Source organism: Ruditapes philippinarum, unplaced genomic scaffold (assembly GCF_026571515.1).
Source record: "Ruditapes philippinarum isolate M1 unplaced genomic scaffold, ASM2657151v2 ctg4807_1_1_1_1, whole genome shotgun sequence".
Taxonomy (NCBI): domain Eukaryota; kingdom Metazoa; phylum Mollusca; class Bivalvia; order Venerida; family Veneridae; genus Ruditapes; species Ruditapes philippinarum.
Window position 1 is genome coordinate 19,205 of NW_026852392.1, and position 19,333 is coordinate 38,537.

The 19,333-nt window shown below is 31.8% G+C and overlaps 1 protein-coding gene across 1 annotated transcript in view; it reads right to left on the minus strand.

Moving 5' to 3' along the window:
- Positions 1-3,719: 3,719 nt before the first annotated feature.
- The window catches only part of LOC132758865 (uncharacterized), a 139,312-nt gene continuing 123,698 nt past the window's right edge, over positions 3,720-19,333 (minus strand). The window contains exons 19-27 of the mRNA XM_060750574.1: positions 12,947-13,108; positions 12,447-12,634; positions 11,699-11,870; positions 9,888-9,993; positions 8,169-8,325; positions 7,580-7,712; positions 7,115-7,286; positions 4,221-4,411; positions 3,720-3,799 (exon numbers count right to left, since the gene is read on the minus strand). Coding sequence (XP_060606557.1) covers positions 3,720-3,799; positions 4,221-4,411; positions 7,115-7,286; positions 7,580-7,712; positions 8,169-8,325; positions 9,888-9,993; positions 11,699-11,870; positions 12,447-12,634; positions 12,947-13,108 — 1,361 coding nt within the window. The remainder of the gene's footprint in view (positions 3,800-4,220; positions 4,412-7,114; positions 7,287-7,579; positions 7,713-8,168; positions 8,326-9,887; positions 9,994-11,698; positions 11,871-12,446; positions 12,635-12,946; positions 13,109-19,333) is intronic.

The window sequence follows — 19,333 nt, forward strand, 5'->3', positions numbered from 1 at the left end:
CTAATTCGTACTGTATATCTGTATGTATTTTCCTGTATAAGTTTATTTTTATGTATTATAATTCATTTTGCAAGGCACCAGAGTTTGATACATACGGAATTCTGCATAACTAGAGTTGCATCAAAATATCATTTATGTTCATTTTTTTACGACAGCTACACTTTATCCTTGCATATCACGGCTACTTCCTTAACAAAGACACTTTAAAAAGAATTAAAAAAAAAAAGTTTCCTCGACTGGGATTTGAACTCCAGACCTCTCACTCACTAAGCGAGTGCGTTACCCCTGCACCACGGAGTAATTATAAAAACGTTGTCTGAATAACATCAAGCCATTCTAAATTTAGAACTTCCATTGCATTTCGGGTTTGTAATCCTTATTAATTTCGAGGTATTTTGTTCAGGATAAACCTGTTGTTTAAAATTGAAGTAAATAATTTAGCGAAAATCTTCTCGCCCAAACAGTCCGACATGTAGAATCTATATATTCCACTACTCGGTTTGTGTAGTATTCGGTAATCGACATCGCTAAAAATAGTATTTTCATTGATAAAATCATATTCATCCGCGTAATTTGTGATTGTGCATTTATTGACAATTCTATAAGCCAACGCTATTTTTAAACTTTGAATGCGTTGTAATTTGTTGGATACTTGTAACAAAATAAAAATATTTCTTTCTTTTAAATCGCTAGTTTTAAGCTGTTTTAAGAACTACTTGTTGTTAGGTTTGTCGTAAACTTCTGTGTCAGAGATTGAATGTCCGCTTTGTATTTACTTATTTTCGATCAGAAAATACAATAAAACAATATTAGAACTCTTCGACCATTTGGGAATTATTTTGCTTGAAAATTAATGTGCCTGTCTTTGACCATCTTTACGCAGTGATCTCCCCTGAATTTTTCGGCGTTAGTGTACATATAAAGGGGAGTAACCGCTTCAAAAAAGTGGACTACTTTCGGCATTTGCAATTAACAGCATTAGACTCTGAAATTTCGCTACCATTATTTGTTTGGTCTGACGACCCAAACAAATAAAAACGGTAATGATTCCGAGTTGAGTAATGGTTATATTGGGTGTACATTCGAGTCTGCAGTTGCGAATATGCATATATATTTTTTTATTCAGTATGATTTTGCTTCCAAAATAGTTTATATTTTGTCACATAAGTGCTCATTTTCTAATTATCATGACATTTTAATTAGATTATAATTATATAATCTATGTATTGCACAGACTTAGAAATGGTAAGCAAAAATAAAAACAAAATAAAGGTTTTTGTTTCTTGTACAGTTTGTTTTTAAATATTCTTAAAGGGACTCCAATGAGGTTGAAAAGCTAAACACATAACATTTGAATTTCTTACATAAATGAGCTGGGCACTTTAAACAGAAATGTATGCGAAGATAGTTAAGAAATATACTTTGAAATAAATTAAAAATCGTATTTTTATGTTTTGTTAGCCCGATTTGGGTGAAAAAAGCTTTTCATTTTGAATAATTATTCTGGAAAAACGAAGTGCGCGAATGCTCTGAAATTTTGCACAAAGATTCGTGGTGTAAACCTACATCAAATGGTACATTTATCTGGAAAAAATATTTTCAGTTCCATCATGTCAAAAATACCTCAGTCCCTTTAACATATTTGAATATTATTTCTGAATTTTATTTATCACTTATTTCGGCACATTTGTATGCATATCTATTTGAATTGTATTTTTACGATGTGTTTTGACACCGAGGCTCGTCTGCCTTTATGTGATTTTATGAAAGTGTTTAAAGACTGAATGTAACGTAAAATAAATAATTCTACGGGTAAGCGACCTTATATTCTTACTACATTCATACAGCAATATGTGAACCTTATTTTTGCGCTGAAACTAGTTAATTCATATGAATAATATAACACTTTAACAACATCACATTATAAAATTAGAATTAAAAGATGTATATATGAGACTGTGTCCTGCAAATTAAAAAAGTATTTAAAAAGGGATTGTCGGATTAACATTGTAAATGTGCTCATCTAGCGCATGCTTTCAATGAGAAAAAATAATCAAGGGCAATTTAAAAAAATATACATTTTCATCAAGTCCCTGTGTTGTTTATACTTACTATCGTAATGTTTGACGTAAGAAAATTGTTATTTGGTATTATTCTTTGAACTCCAACAACTATTAACGTCACCAAAATCATAACGTTTCACTCACCCTTATTTATTTAAAAACAGTAATAGCAAAATATCTTATCGCGTTGACCCTATATTTTTATTGCATAAATATTTCCGTCACTATCTCACTACACGCTCGGAAAATTATAGCAAAATTCACCGTGTTGAATTTTTTTATTACACAATCTTTAATGCGATATCGCGCGATATTTGCATCAAATATGGACGTCAGAAAGTAAGAGAAAAATGACGTAAAATCGCAGACTATTAAGTAAATGTTAAAGAAAGACATCATTACAAAGACATACATTTACTGAAACATTATGATATTAAAATGAAGGAAATCGGATGAAAATTGATAAGAACAGACCCGGTTTATTGATAAAAAAGACGCAATTTCACCGCCACCGATAGAGGGCGCTTTGACGTCATAGTAACGCTGTTTATTTATAAATAATACTGCAGAAGTAAAGCTCACATATTTATATGTTTGCATATCAAAAATCATCAAGATCTGAGATGTTGTCATATTTCGGTCGGAAAGTAGCGAGCTACCTTAAGCAGAATTCAACATTTAACATGAACTGGTACAATTTTGAATTTTGAAACATCCACAGATGTATTCATATGGCGATGATCATGGAACCTTCAGTGCGGCACGGAAGTGCCATATCATGAAAAGCGGCATGTTGTCCCCAAGTAAAAAATGCGTGTGCCCTAAACGAGAAAACAAATGGCGGAACTAAATGAAATAGAATTATGAAAGGGGATGAGAGGTTATGAAGCCTGCATAACACAGATAAGACGTCAAAAGACAAATTTAAAAAGCAGGCCATTTCTATCCTAAGTGTGATTCAACAGTATTCAAGTGAGGAACAATAGAACCACAAAACAAGAAAATAGCCGAATAGAAAGAACTAAATTACCACAAGCAAAGTCAAATGTTCATAAGTGGTTAATATATCTTGTACGTTGGAAGAAATTCGGACACACACTGTGAAAATTAAATGACATGATCGGCCGAACACTAGACTAAAATTAAATGTGTTAAGCCACCGGACACTGGACGGTAGTCAAATGGCAAGCGGCCGAATAGTAAAGTTGCCGAACAATGGTGGGTAATAAATGTCATAAGCGACCGGACACAGATCGGTAATTAAATGTCATAAACGGCTGCAAACTATCTTTGACCATGATTAATTTAAAGCACATACTTTTACTGCAGTACTTTAAAGCTCCATATTAAAAGTAAAGCAATTCGGATGTTTTTATTATATTTAACACGTTTTTTCTCTCTATTTTATCTTAGTCAAACTTTCTGCTTTACTTATCACATTTGCCTGTTGTCCGTGTCAGATGCCCATTGGAATAATGTGTTACATAGATTTGTCATAACATCTCAAATATCATGAAATTTATATTTTACTTCTAATCCTAAAACTCCGCAAACTAGCGGTCCAATTGTCGTATTCCAAATGCCATATTCGTTGTTATTTCCACAAATTTATGTTTATTTTTTTCATATTGTAGCAATTTAAAGAGAACCAAACCCTTAAGTTAAACCTCCAACAGTTGTTGTTGACGGCAGTCTGTTGGATGTTGTTTTAGTTGATGACTCCTTCATAACCATATCTGTATTTTGAAAATAATTATGTAACGGTCTTAGTTATCGTGTCTTTGATCATTTCATATACAATGTAGTTAACACACGAGAAACAATATATATTTATGATAAAGGTAGATGTTTTAGAAACAGACAGCTATAGCTTGGATATGTCGATGATACATCAATGTCCTAATGTTTCAGTCTAATTACTGAAGATATCACTTGGGCGATTTTTAAGCATTTTTTTTAGAAACTTTTCTTATGTAACTCGTTAAGCTTCAGTATAAACTCTCGTGTAATTGGGCAAGTCTGGCTTCATCTGATTATAAACGTGATGTCTAGTTCATCCTGAATTATACAAAATCCAGAAAACAAACAGATAATTGTTTATCTTTAATCATTGACAAAAGATTGTCAAAATATGGATTGTCAATTGCAAACACTTACATGCGAGAACCGACTGAAATCCTGCGTTATGTTCAACTGATACCCTGTTTGTAGAATAGTTCGATCTGATGTCTTCATACACGTCATTAATGTCTGGACCACTCACAAGTGCTCCTGTTAGTTCAAATGGATTTCTACCTGGGACGTTATAAATAGACCAATCACAATACTCCATAAAATCTGGACAAGAGCTGAAAGTATAACGTGGAAGTTATATAACCGTTACCATGCCGGATCATGTACAATTTTAAAACATAATTAATAAAAGGGAAAGTAGACAAGTGAATAATGTGCTATTCTAAACTGCTTGTGGGAAATGCCGATACATTTGCGCAAATATTTTTAGAAAAAAAAGTTTGATATCTTTTTTATGCCCCCGCCATGTAATGGCCGGGGCATATAGCGTTACCCTGTTCCGTCCTTCCGTCCTTCCATCCTTCCGTCCTTCCATCCTTCCGTCATTCTGTCATTCCGTCATCATCAGTTTCCGTTCATTATCTTAAGAACGGTTGCACACATTCAACTCAAATTTGACATATGGATATGTCATGAGAAAATACATGTCAAGTTCGAATTTGGTCATGGTTCGATGATTTTTGGCAGAGTTATGCCCCTTTTACATTGGAAATAATATGAAATTTCAGTTTCCGTTCATTATCTCCCAAATAGTACAACACATTCAACTCAAACTTGACATATGGATATGTCATGAGAAAATACAGGTCAAGTTCGAATTTGGTCATGGTTTGATGATTTTTGGCAGAGTTATGCCCCCTTTACTTTGAAAATAATATGAAATTTTCAGTTTCCGTTCATTATCTCCCCAACGGTACAACATATTCAACTCAAACTTGACATATGGATATGCCATGAGAAAATACAGGTCAAGTTCGAATTTGGTCTTGGTTCGATGATTGTTGGCAGAGTTATGCCCCTTTTACTTTGAAAATAATATGAAATTTTCAGTTTCCGTTCATTATCTCCCCAACGGTACAACATATTCAACTCAAACTTGACATATGGATATGCCATGAGAAAATACAGGTCAAGTTCGAATTTGGTCTTGGTTCGATGATTGTTGGCAGAGTTATGCCCCTTTTACTTTGAAAATAATATGAAATTTTCAGTTTCCGTTCATTATCTCCCCAAAAGTACAACACATTCCACTCAAACTTGACATACGGATGCGTCGAAGGAATGCGCAGGTCAAGTTCACATTTGGTCATGGTTCAATGATTTTTGGCAGAGTTATGTCCCTTTCACTTTGAAAATAATATGAAATTTACAGTTTCTGTTCATTATCTACCCAACAGTGTTACATATGCAACTTAAATTTGACATATGGATATGTCAAAGAAATGGGCAGGTCAAGTTGGAATTTGGTCATGGTTTGATGATTTTTTGGCAGAGTTATGTCCCTTTCACTTCGAAAATAATATAGATACATCTTAGGAATAAGCAGTTTAAGTTTGAATTTGGTTGTAGTTCAATGATTTAAGATAAACTTATCTTTCCTGAATGTTGGAAAAATTTTGAACTTTCACTTTCAGCACTCATTATTTTGGCTACAAATATGCAATATGCTATTTTTAAAAGGTTTAGACTGAATAAATTCAGTGCCTTGAACATTGTATGAAAATGGTTTGTGTTAACATTAAAAAGTTTTAAGGGCTTTGAACTTAAAATGAAAAAAAATAATTAAAGCACCATCTGAAATTTTGGCTGCATTCGGGGGCATCCGTGGCATGATGACACATTTCTAGATTTTATATAAATTTCGTAATCAGGTTGTTTTGTGGGTAAATTACTAGTATATGAGGTTAGTCCTGATATTTGGGTTTCCAGGACGAATGAAGTATACACCACATTTAGTAACGAAAATGTATTCTTTATAGGGTGGGAATAAAACACATTTTATTTGTACTCGGGGTGTATAAATCAGATTGCAATGTGTTTTGATGCTCTTTCAGTATCATAGGCAAAAATAAAACCACGTTCCCTGTTGTCTCAATATAAACCCCAATAAAAAGTAAACAATGATGAAATATTTCTAACGTTATCCCTTTCTCTGTTTTCACAAGAAGTAAACCATAGAAAAAGTGAACCAATCAATGGCCATGCTTTGGAGTGCGGATAACTAATACTTGCACTCCAGTTAACGCACTATGCATGCATTATGTATACGAATTAAATCCAGAGAGGTCACAAAAACATGATACAATTGTAATTTATGATCTTTTTAGAATTTTAATAAATAAAATAATGCTTTGTATAAAACATGAAATAACGCACGCGTCCGACCTTGTTTATCAAGGAAAATGTATTTTATAATTTTGTTATTATACGCTTACTGGTAGTTTTTTGACACTCGACTCCAAGATTGCTTTAAAAAATAGAGAAAAACAGACCCCCTAAAGAATGCTCAGCACGGCAAAATTAAAAATGTTACCGGCTGGGTTTGATTGAGTCTGTTCATGGACGGCAGTTGTAATTGCATGCTACCGTTCACATCCCAAGCACCGGCTTAAGCAGAATTGAACTTTTAAAATGAACTGGTATAATTATGAAACATCCACAGATGTATTCATATGACGGTCATCATAGAACGTTCAATGTGATACGTTAGTGCCATTCTATGAAAAGCGGTATATTGTCCCCGAGTGAAAAAATGTGTGTGTGCCGAAAATATAAAATCTTTGATTAAATGTACGGGAAAAGGTTTCACAGCCGCCACACGGCACAAAAAAAACACTGTTGTTACCAAACAGAATCTCTTTAGAAAGCCCAACACGGCAAAATTAAAAATATTGTAGGCTCGGTTTGATGGAGGTAGTAGTAATTGCATCATGCAAAACTCACTTGTTGAATTAATAAAAAACAAGACCAATTTATACCTGGCTCTATGGTGAGGCCGTCTAGGATAACGTGGTCCATATCCAACCTGGTAACTAAATGCCTGTACATTATTGCCCAACATGTAATCTATTTGTGTTTTGTGAAAATCTGTCGGCTGTACATCTAGACCTACTTCTTCTTGTGTAAGCACGTGAAGAAAGGCGCCATTTGCTGAATTCAAATATCAAGGTGTTAAACAAATTCATATAAAAATAAACGACAGGCGAGGGTCTTTATGTGGTTTATGATGCAGGTAAAACTTTAAACCTCTATATGTATTCCAAACTGATATTGTCAGAAAATGAAACTTCAGTCATGAGTACTGTTGTACTGGGAGAATTTACTTTACACGAAATGAAACAGAAAAGTTATCTGAAATCGATATACAATAACTTTTTAAAGCAGGTAAAGCGACATTTTATATTTTCCGTTTAATACAATGATAGATGAGAAAATATACCTACCTGCAAACTTAAGAGGGTCTTTTTTATACCATGCCAAGCCCTGTGGCGTTTTCTGTATATCCTTTCTCCAGTAATCTAAACCTTCTCTTAGATTGTCTGTATTTCCATTTTCTTCATAAACTGCTCTTAATATCTATAGACAATACGTAACTATCAAATGTTATTATAAATTAATAATTAAACAAAATTTCCACTTAACGTAACATGAAATCTATGCAATTAAAGGGTCGATAAATGGTATAACACGTTTATTAGTTAAAAAGATTTTTGACAGGTTATATAGACTTATATATTCGGCCTTTAGTATAATTATGTAAACTGAGTCAAAATGCTAAGCTTATATTTCAAACAACGTCTATAAAAGACCATTTTATAAAACATAACATGTCAAAATTTATAAACCAACAAACTTCTTTTTATTTAGGGGATATGTACCATAATTAAGAAAAATGACAGCATCCGTGAGTATAGTTTATATCAATATCGCGATTATCCAATGGAAAGCGACATTACAAACGTGCAGTATCACATAATTCAGTGTAATATTATAGTAACATGGAATATGAGAGAGAAATAATCAAATAATTACATGACAAAGATGGTTCTTAGTCTTCCATTCTAGTAGTGAATCAACTGTTATCATACTGCTATACTTCATACCGTCGTCATAGTAACTGCTGTTCTTTGTGACCCTGTACATCCACCAAGCCGCCACACACATTTCGTCGGCATAACTTTCACCAGGACTGTTCAATATTTAAACGTTATGACAGTATTTATATGTTATTGAAAATGCATCATCTCCTATTAGAATAAATATATACATATTAAATACATCTATTTAAAAAAGATAAGAAGAGCTGATAACAAAATAGGCAACACTTACTGATCAAATTATATAATATACCTACCCGCCAAAATTTAAATTGCGTCAATAAAATCTTATCAAATATTTGATCAAATTTGTCTTCATAAAGAATAAATACCCGCCAAAATTTAATGGCGTTCATAAAATCTTAATAAATCTTGTGAAACTTTGTCTTTATAATTTATACATAAACGCCGAAAATTAAACGGCGTTATAAAATCTTAACTTTAAAGGTTTAAAGGTAAAACTATGGTTAGTAATTAGTATATCTTGACATTAATCTGATATTGGACATATTGGTGAATTTTACTCGCCCACGATGCTCTAGAGGGCCGTGTTTGATCCGTAAAAGTAATATAGTTTATGCTTTGTTTGTATAAATGTATGTGAACGAGACTGAAATAAGTAAATAAATAAGTATAAATAGATTACTATATAAATCAGATCTATGTAATAAACAGAAAAGATAGAACACTAATGTTTCAACATTCGTGTTTCGCGATAACTCAGGCATGAGTGTCGCAAGTTCTTTCAGGTATTCACGCGTAGTTAATAGGGATTAAACGATGATCGAGTATAATCGATAACTGATCGTTTATAGGACCGATTAGCGATCATCGAATACAAAGTTCAATAATCGATCATCGGATATTTATCTTCTTGCTGTTACTTAAGTGACTCCCTGTATTATAACAACACTTTAAATTAAAGCCAGCTTTGGTTTACCCAATAATTTTCATTAAAATGAATGAGAAAGCATACTGGTGACCACGAGGTTAATAGTTGACAGTGAGGCATTCTTGTTTACAGACATACTATGCTCAAATTTGAAACACAGTCTATTTGTAAATATGAAATAAACATGTTATGATGTTTTGACTTCAAACAAAGAAGATATGCATAAAATTATTCTACACACTAAACTAAAGATGGTTACAATATATATAAATATATAGTGACATTAAAAAAACCTGGCATTTTTATTAATGACCAACTTCTCTTGTTCCCATACATAGCTTATTTATTCCTTTATTGGAATTGAGACATAATAATTTCATAGATATAATGAATTTATTTGATTAAAATATTTTACTCAAGGATGAACATAAGCATGAGTAACTAGTTTTTTTTCAGTTGATTAAGTGGTAGTTACACAAAATAAAGAATATTAATGGAATTCTTATAAATATTAAAGCATGATATGTGCATTGTACATATTTATTTTGTTATCATAAATGTTTCGATTATATAATCGATGATTGATCGAAAAAGGTTGTTCGATTATTTTCGATGATCGATTATGATTTTTGTCCGATTAAGAAACCCTAGTAGTTAACTTACTAATGTTTTAAATAACATGAGCGTTTCGCGATAACTCAGGCATGAATGTCGCAAGTTTTTCTTTTCATCTTTTCAGGTATTCACGCGTAGTTAACTTACTCAGAATAGTGAACACTAGAGTAGTCTTGGTATGTTCTCTCTAATTGCTTTGCAAACGTGTAAACATCTTTAGCTGTCACCATCAGTCTGTCAGAGTAGGATGTATCTAAAATTATAAAGATAAGCAATAGATTTACCATTGCTGCGTTGACGATTTCTGGGTTTGCGTAAATTATACCATAATCACGTGACCTTTCTTATGCCTTGACCTCACGACATAAATATGATAATTGTTGTAAGATAAAAACTTATATTATGGTATAATTTACGCGAACCCAGAAATCGCCAACGCACCAATGGTGTATCTGTTTTAACCTATAGCTCCGCCCAGAAACACTTACTCCTTCGATCTAAATTTGCATAGCAGAAATGACGTAAAATGAGCTGTCAATCAAAATAACATGACGCTACTGTTTTAACCTATTGCTCCGCCCAGAAAAACTGAAAATTATACCATAGTCTGGGTATGGTATAATTTACGGTTATTGGAAATTATACTTGGAAGAATTTTACATAAGAAGCGCTGAAGAGCTATAGGTTAACATTTAATAAATATGATAATTGTTGTAAGATAAAAACTTAAGAGTGCTTGGCATCGATATTAATACATTCAATAAATTTGGGAAGATATTAAATGAATTTTTTTACGGCCCAAAAAATTAGGGGAGAAAGAATAAACCGTACAAATTTAATGTTTTTTCCTGAAACAAATTTATTTAAATTTTAAATACAAACAAAATAACAAAAAATAACAGTTCTTGAAAATAATTATTATTTGAACTCCCAAATAAATTTTTATTTTTGCTGTTTTTGGTTTAAATTAATAATGTTAAATGTTTCCTAAAAAAAGTTCGAAATCTTTTTAATTAAAATATTTCCCATATAAAGTTTGACAAGATGAAATTAAATTTAAGAAAAATATAACCAAAAAAAGTGATTTTTTCCTCAATAACGCACTGTTTAGAGCTCAGATGCGAGGAATTATATCATGAGTGCGTAGTCCGAGTGATATAATAATGTGCATCCGAACGACAAACAGTGATGTTATCAAGCAATAAAATCATCGATTTGGATATATTATTTCGATTCTAACACGACACTAACACATAAATGCGCGTCACATTTTAGTGGTAATGTCACGTGTATAATGATTACGTCACATGTCTAAATAAAGAAAGTAAAACTTTTATTTTATTGCATAATAACACACACTTTCGGTTCTTCTATGTTTAATGGGGAAAAATGCGGATCGTGTTAGAATACCTCACAAAGTATAATTTGATATGACTCAAAAAGTCGCTGATGAAATGTTAATATTTTACTAGTATGTTCAAAATATTTTCACATGAGTATTTTACGAAAAGTTAACCTTTTACGAAAGTGATTAAGAATAAATATAATTAAACATTGATATTTTACTCAACTATCGATAGAACTTTTCAAAATGTTCTATAGAAGAATCAATTGGGATGATATTGCGATGATAACACATTTACATAACAAATTTAAACAACTTTTAATTTGAGGAGGTAAATATGAGTTTAGAGAGATATATCTAAGAAATGATGAACAAATTGATACAGTTTTTGTTTTTTAGTGAGATCTATATGTTTGTCACGGATTTACCAGCCTTTGGAATCATCATGTTAAAAGGGGCATGACTGACATTTTACATATTCCATTGCCGTCCTCAAAGAATTTCAATGGGTGCCATTTTTGAGCGTTTATGAGGGTTTCATTTTGTTAAATTGTAAATGTAATGTGACTACATATATCAGTAATTGGTCCTTGAAAATGAAAAAAGGATATACCATTTTCTTTGAATATTTCTGCTCCAATAACAAGTGCTGTTGCCACATCCCCGGCCACGTCAGCTCCTTCTTTTTGGCCTCTTGAAAGCGCATAGTTTACTAAATAATTGTTCATTCCATATCTACTTTCAGGGCGCGACCACATTCCTCGCTCAAACGCCTCTAAACCGACCTGTCCGTATAAATAATCGTGGCTATAATACTTAGTGCAGGTCATTTTCGTTGTGATTAATAATGAAATATTTTCTCCGGTCATTCGCACTGTACCTCTGCTCTGGTATGTAAAGAAGTTTCATTTCCTTGCATAAGGCAACTAGGACTGGTAAACTGCTTGACAGTCTGCCCAGGAACGATGCGGTGGCTGAAATGAACTATGGTAAACTCAATGTGGCTTACTGCCGTGGCACGGAGTGAAAACCGCCAACACCGCCACGCTAAGTATATATTGAATACTGAGGACATTATTCACGTATAGTAAAATAATCATTCTCTGTTACTTCTGTTGTGAAGTATGGTTTTTGGCATCGGCTAGCAAATTGGATATTATATAATTAGGTACCGAAAGAAAGACACCTAAATATGACCCATGTAATATTTCGCAAAAAAACACTTTGTGACGACGTCATAAAGGCGTTCTCAGAAGGTTACACAATACACTTACTTTGAAAAAAAGTTCATCAATGCGCTAATAACTAACATTTTAACAATACTCATATAAGAATATGAATGAATTTTCTTGTAATCAAACCTTTTGTATTAAGCCCTGTATATCAGGTAGCCATATTTTGATAAAATAATCTAATGGCCATCTCAAACTATCGTACAGATCGTGTAATAAACCCGCTGTCTCGTATCCAGCCTTGAACTTCACAGCTCCCCAACCAATCATTATAACAGCCGAGGCCATCACCTTAGTCGTCTTTACTGCTGACCCGTCTTAAAATCACATACATGTAAAATTTATATTTATGTTTATAGAAATCTCTTTATAAATGATCATTGTCATTTTTTTCATGTTTAATATATCTCTATTGGTCATTTATATACTTACATCTTTATTTAGTTCACGTTATTGTTTGTTTGAAACAAATCGTCGTAATATTCATGTAAAATTTCAAAGTACATGTGTATAAATTACCCAAATGTAATTAACGAACGGTGGTGACTTGTGCTTACGTATTTACGTTATATAATCATTTTTTTAACACAGTGGTATTTTTTTTATATATAAGTTGGATACAGTCTTACCATCGTACCATCCACCAGACGTTTCTGTCTCCTCTGTGTACCACCGTCGCCATGGTATCGGATTAAATTCTGGTTGCGTTCCAGATCTTTGCGCCGCATAGAATAGAATAGATTTTCTGAGGGCATCAGTATAGTTAAATGATGTTGGTTTATTAGGAACAGCTGAAATTAATTGATATAATGCTATAATGCCAGTATGTTGAAATCAATTGATATAATGCTAGAATGCCAGTATGTTGTATTTTACTTCTAAATCAATTGATATAATGCTATAATGTCAGTATGTTGTATTTTACTTCTAAATCAATTGATATAATGCTAGAATGCCAGTATGTTGTATTTTACTTCAAAATCAATTGATATAATGCTATAATGTCAGTATGTTGTATTTTACTTCTAAATCAATTGATATAATGCTATAATGTCGGTATGTTGTATTTTACTTCTAAATCAAATGATATAATGCTATAATGTCGGTATGTTGTATTTTACTTCAAAATCAATTGATATAATGCTAGAATGCCAGTATATTGTATTTTACTTTTAAATCAAATGATATAATGCTAGAATACCAGTATCTTGTATTTTACTTCTAAATCAAATGATATAATGCTATAATGCCAGTATGTTGTATTTTACTTCTATATCAATTGATATAATGCAATAATGCCAGTATGTTCTATTTTATTTCTAAATCAATTGATATAATGCTATAACGCCAGTATGTTGTATTTTACTTCTAAATCAATTGATATAATGCTATAATGTCAGTATGTTGTATTAGACTTCTAAATCAATTGATATAATGCTATAATGTCAGTATGTTGTATTTAACTTCAAAATCAATTGATATAATGCTATAATGTCAGTATGTTGTATTTTACTTCTAAATCAATTGATATAATGCTAGACTGCCAGTGTGTTGTATATTACTTCAAAATCAATTGATATAATGCTATAATGCCAGTATGTTGAATTTTACTTCTATATCATTTGATATAATGCTATAATGTCAGTATGTTGTATTTAACTTCAAAATCAATTGATATAATGCAAGAATGCCAGTATCTTGTATTTTACTTCAAAATCAATTGATATAATACAAGAATGTCAGTATGTTGTATTTTACTTCAAAATCATTTGATATAATGCTATAACGCCAGTATGTTGTATTTTACTTCAAAATCAATTGATATAATGCAAGAATGCCAGTATGTTGTATTTTACTTCTAAATCAATTGATATAATGCAAGAATGCCAGTATGTTGTATTTAACTTCCAAATCAATTGCTATAATGCTATAATGTCAGCATGTTGTATTTAACTTCAAAATCAATTGATATAATGCTATAATGTCAGTATGTTGTATTTTACTTCAAAATCAATTGATATAATGCTATATTGCCAGTATGGTGTATTTTACTTCAAAATCAATTGATATAATGCTTTAATGTCAGTATGGTGTATTTTCCGTCTAAATCAATTGATATAATGCTATAATGTCAGTATGTTGTATTTGACTTCTAAATCAATTGATATAATGCTATAACGCCAGTATGTTGTATTTTACTTCAAAATCAATTGATATAATGCTATAATGCCAGTATGTTGTATTTTACTTCAAAATCAATTGATATAATGCTATAATGTCAGTATGTTGTATTTTACTTCTAAATCAATTGATATAATGCAAGAATGTCAGTATGTTGTATTTTACTTCCAAATAAATTGATATAATGCAAGAATGCCAGTATGTTGTATTTTACTTCTAAATCAATTTATATAATGCTATAATGTCATTATGTTGTATTAGACTTCTAAATCAATTTATTTAATGCTATAATGTCATTATGTTGTATTTAACTTCAAAATCAATTGATATAATGCTATAATGTCAGTATGTTGTATTTTACTTCAAAATCAATTTATTTAATGCTATAATGTCAGTATGTTGTATTTAACTTCTAAATCAATTGATATAATGCTATAATGTCAGTATGTTGTATTTAACTTCAAAATCAATTGATATAATGCTATAATGTCAGTATGTTGTTTTTTACTTCAAAATCAATTTATTTAATGCTTTAATGTCAGTATGTTGTATTTAACTTCAACATCAATTGATATAATGCTATATTGCCATTATGTTGTATTTTACTTCTAAATCAATTGATATAATGCTATAATGTCAGTATGTTGTATTTAACTTCAAAATCAATTGATATAATGCTATAATGTCAGTATGTTGTATTTGACTTCAAAATCAATTGATATAATGCTATAATGTCAGTATGTTGTATTTTACTTCAAAATCAATTGATATAATGCTATAATGTCAGTATGTTGTATTTTACTTCAAAATCAATTGATATAATGCTATAATGCCAGTATGTTGTATTTTACTCTTAAATCAATGTGAGATAAAAATGTCCATGTGTTCCATAAATATTTTAATAATTTAAGCGAAGTTCCAAAAACAAGGGCTATTATTTTAAATAAATGAAGAAATACATGTTGCGCAAAACACAGTAGCAGTTATTTTGCTTTTATTTATTTTTGCAAAATTTAACTTTTATGATATGGTTTCAATATTATTAAAATGACATTAGGCACATATTTTTCACTTAACTTCGAGTTGAATAAGCAAAATACTCGAAAAGATTGGCTACCATAATGGTGATTGACAATTAAATTATAATTATTAAAAGTAAATATTTTTTAAACAATATAAAATAACACATACATTATCAAACATAATTTCCACTTTTTTAAAGAACGGAGATATGTTACCGATGCATACTAAACTATATTTATAGAAAATTGCCTTTTATAGTAAAATATGAAATTGAAAACAAGTATGGCAAAATGCAAATTTATTTTATTCTTATCTGTTCACTGATCATTCATTTACGACAGGATGGACATAATAACACTTTTAACAAACTATAAGTACTAATAACGCTATGTATGTGAATTTTGTTGTTTCATAAAATACGCACGTGTCTGCTCTGTTGTTGAATACTTAGTCGTTGATGTTGGGTCTGTTACAGGCTCGATTACGTGAGATGTAGAAAATTCGATTCCTGATCAACAAAATTATTAAATAAATAAAAGCTTTGTACAACATTTTTATATTGAATATAAAACATATTAAAAATAATGAATATAAAACATATCCCTGAACCGTGATTATATATGCCTTGATACTGTATTGTTACATACATGCCACGATACTCCGTGGTAAACATATCACGATTCTTCGTGGTTATATATGCCTTGATACTATATTGTTACAAACATGCCACGATACTATACGATACACATACCAAGATACTCTACCGTTACATAGATGTCATGATACTCCGTGGTTATATAGGCCTTGATACCGCATGTTACATACATGCCTGGATATTCCACAAATACTCCGTGGTTCTATATGCCATGATACTGTATGGTTACATACATGTCACGATACTCCATGGTAAACATTTCACGATACTCCATGGTTATATATGCCACGATACCGTATTGTTACAAACATGCCAAATAATGATATATTGGATTACTAAAGTCCGGTACACAAACATAAACATAATTATAATTGTCACGAGGGTAATATACCGACATGTATAATTTATTGTTTGTATGTATGTCTTATATATTGTGTCGTTATATATTCCCTGTACGTTTGTCATTTTGTTATATCATATATGTCCTATATATTTGTCCTATTCATCCCCCATATTTTTCTCATTTTCATTCATCCTTTTCATTCATTGCAACATGTAACACTTAATGTCATTCTATATAATTCATAACAACTAATTTCTTCTGGACGGGCCTCCTAACATTTACTCACCCGGATTGGAAGTCACGCATGCGCACATTGAATACACTTCCATTGGTTTGCGCCACGAAGTAGCTGTGTTTGCGTCTTCTTGCATCCTTAGTAAATTGTTTATTTGTTTCCGTGCCATTACAGGTAATTTTGGTTGTTATTTATTACTCGTAATGTATTCATTCAATTATTGAAATGACATGCGTGTTGCATTTTGTATTTTGCACATTGAATACACTTCCATTGGTTTGCGCCACGAAGTAGCTGTGTTTGCGTCTTCTTGCATCCTTAGTAAATTGTTTATTTGTTTCCGTGCCATTACAGGCCGAAACAGCCCCTCCTTTATTAGGAAAGAGGAACCCTACGACATAATCTTATTCTGTATCAATTTATTTACCCTTATTTTTCGTTTATAACATGAAAATATAAATTATGCAGCCATATATATAGGGACACTTATAATACTGAATCTTATGAAAATAATACCATTCCTTTCAGAATGTTATTTTATTCTATATATTATTAATGAAATAAACCAGCTACTTTATCGCACAATTCTGTTTGTTTTGTTTTAGGTCATATGGCGACGAAACATGAAAGATGATTTCGGCAAATCTAGGGTTTTAGAAGCTGTCGAAACCACTTCACCTGCTGGAGAGACTCATTGCAGCAATTAGAACCAATTTAGCCTCCTTATACAATCACACAGGGATAAACGGTGGCTGCAATTATGATGCCCCAATCCCTAAAGGGAACCCCTTCAAGCACAAGGGGGTTTAGTACACAACAGACCCAAGTCCTTTAAAATAATCAATCAATGTTACATGTTTACCTTCATTATGGTTTCTACATCTCTTCTCCAACTGTAAGTTTTTCTTCTCAAGTCCTAATTGACATAATCATAAACAGAAAATTAACAATTAAATTTGAAAAGAATAAAAAAACATTTGTTTTCTCGTTTAGGGCACACGCATATTTTTCTTGGGGACCATATGCAGCTTTTCATGGTATGGCACTTAAGTGTCACATTTAAGGTTCCATGATAACCGCCATATGAACACATCTGCGGATGTTCCAAAATTCAAAATTGTACCAGTTACATGTTAAATGTTGAATTCTGCTTAAGCCGGTGCTAGGGTGCGTGGACGGTATCTTGCACTTGGCAGTACCGTCCATGAACAGGCTCAATCAAACCGAGCCTGCAAGGTTTTCAGTTTTGCCGTGTTGGGCTTTCTTTGGGGATTCTTGTTTTTTCTTTTTAATAAAATATGATAATAAAATCTGAAATCTGGAAAACTCGAATGTTATGCACTTTGATGCACTCTTCATGAAGTGAGAGATGCATACATGTTTTAAGAAACATAAAAAATATATAATCTGACAACACTCATCTTAAATTCATTCTGGAAACAGTTAATTAAAAAGAAATGTCGAACGCAACATGTATGCCCCGCTTTATAGCCTTTGACTCACATTATTGGTTATATTGTTATAGAAACTCGCAATAAATAGGTACATGGAAGTGTTCAGATATGGAAAAAAGGAAAAATAATGATGACTTTGTGATATTTTTGAAGATAATGAGCGGAAACCATTCTGACATTTTAGGCCCCTGTGACCTTGACCTTTGAACTAGTGACCAAAAATCAATAGGGGTCATCTAATAGTTATAACCAATCAATATTAGAAATATGAAAACTCTGTGATAAATAGCTTTCAAGATTATGAGCATAAACCATACTACCGTTCAAGAACCCTGTGACCATGACCTAGTGAGCCTAAAATCAAAACGAGTCACTTACTTGTTGTGACCAATCAGTAAGTGAAATATGAAGACTTTGTGATAAAAAGTTTTCAAGATAATAAACGGAAACCATCCTAACACTTAAAAGGTCCCGGTGACCTTGACCTTTGAACTAGTGACCCGAAAGCAATAAGGGTCATCTACTAGTTATGACCAGTCACTATGTAAAATATGAGGACTTTGTGATAACCAGTTTTGAAGATAATGAGGTAAAATAAATACTACCATTCAAAGAGCCTGTGACCTTGACCTTTCACCTGGTGACCCCAAATTCAATATGGTTTACCTACTAGATATGACAAATCAATATGTGAAATATGAAGATTTTGTGATGAAAAGTAACTAATATAATAAGCGGAAAGCATTTTAACATTTATGGCCCCTGTGACCTTGACCTCTGACCTGGAGGCCAAAAAACCAATATGGATCATCTACTAGTTATAACCACTCAACATGTGAACCATAAAGACTTTTTGATAAATAATAACCAAAATATAATCAGCAGAAATCATAGTACCATTCAATACCACTGTGACCTTGACCTTTGACCTAGTGATCCCAAAATCTATAGGATTCATCTACTAGTTATGACCAATAAATATGTGAAATATAGAGACTTTGTGATAAATAGTAACCAACATAATGAGCGGAAACCATTCTGACATTAAAGGCCCCTTTGACCTTGACCTTTACCATAGTGACCCATAAATCAATAGGGGTCATCTACATTTGTGACCAATTGATA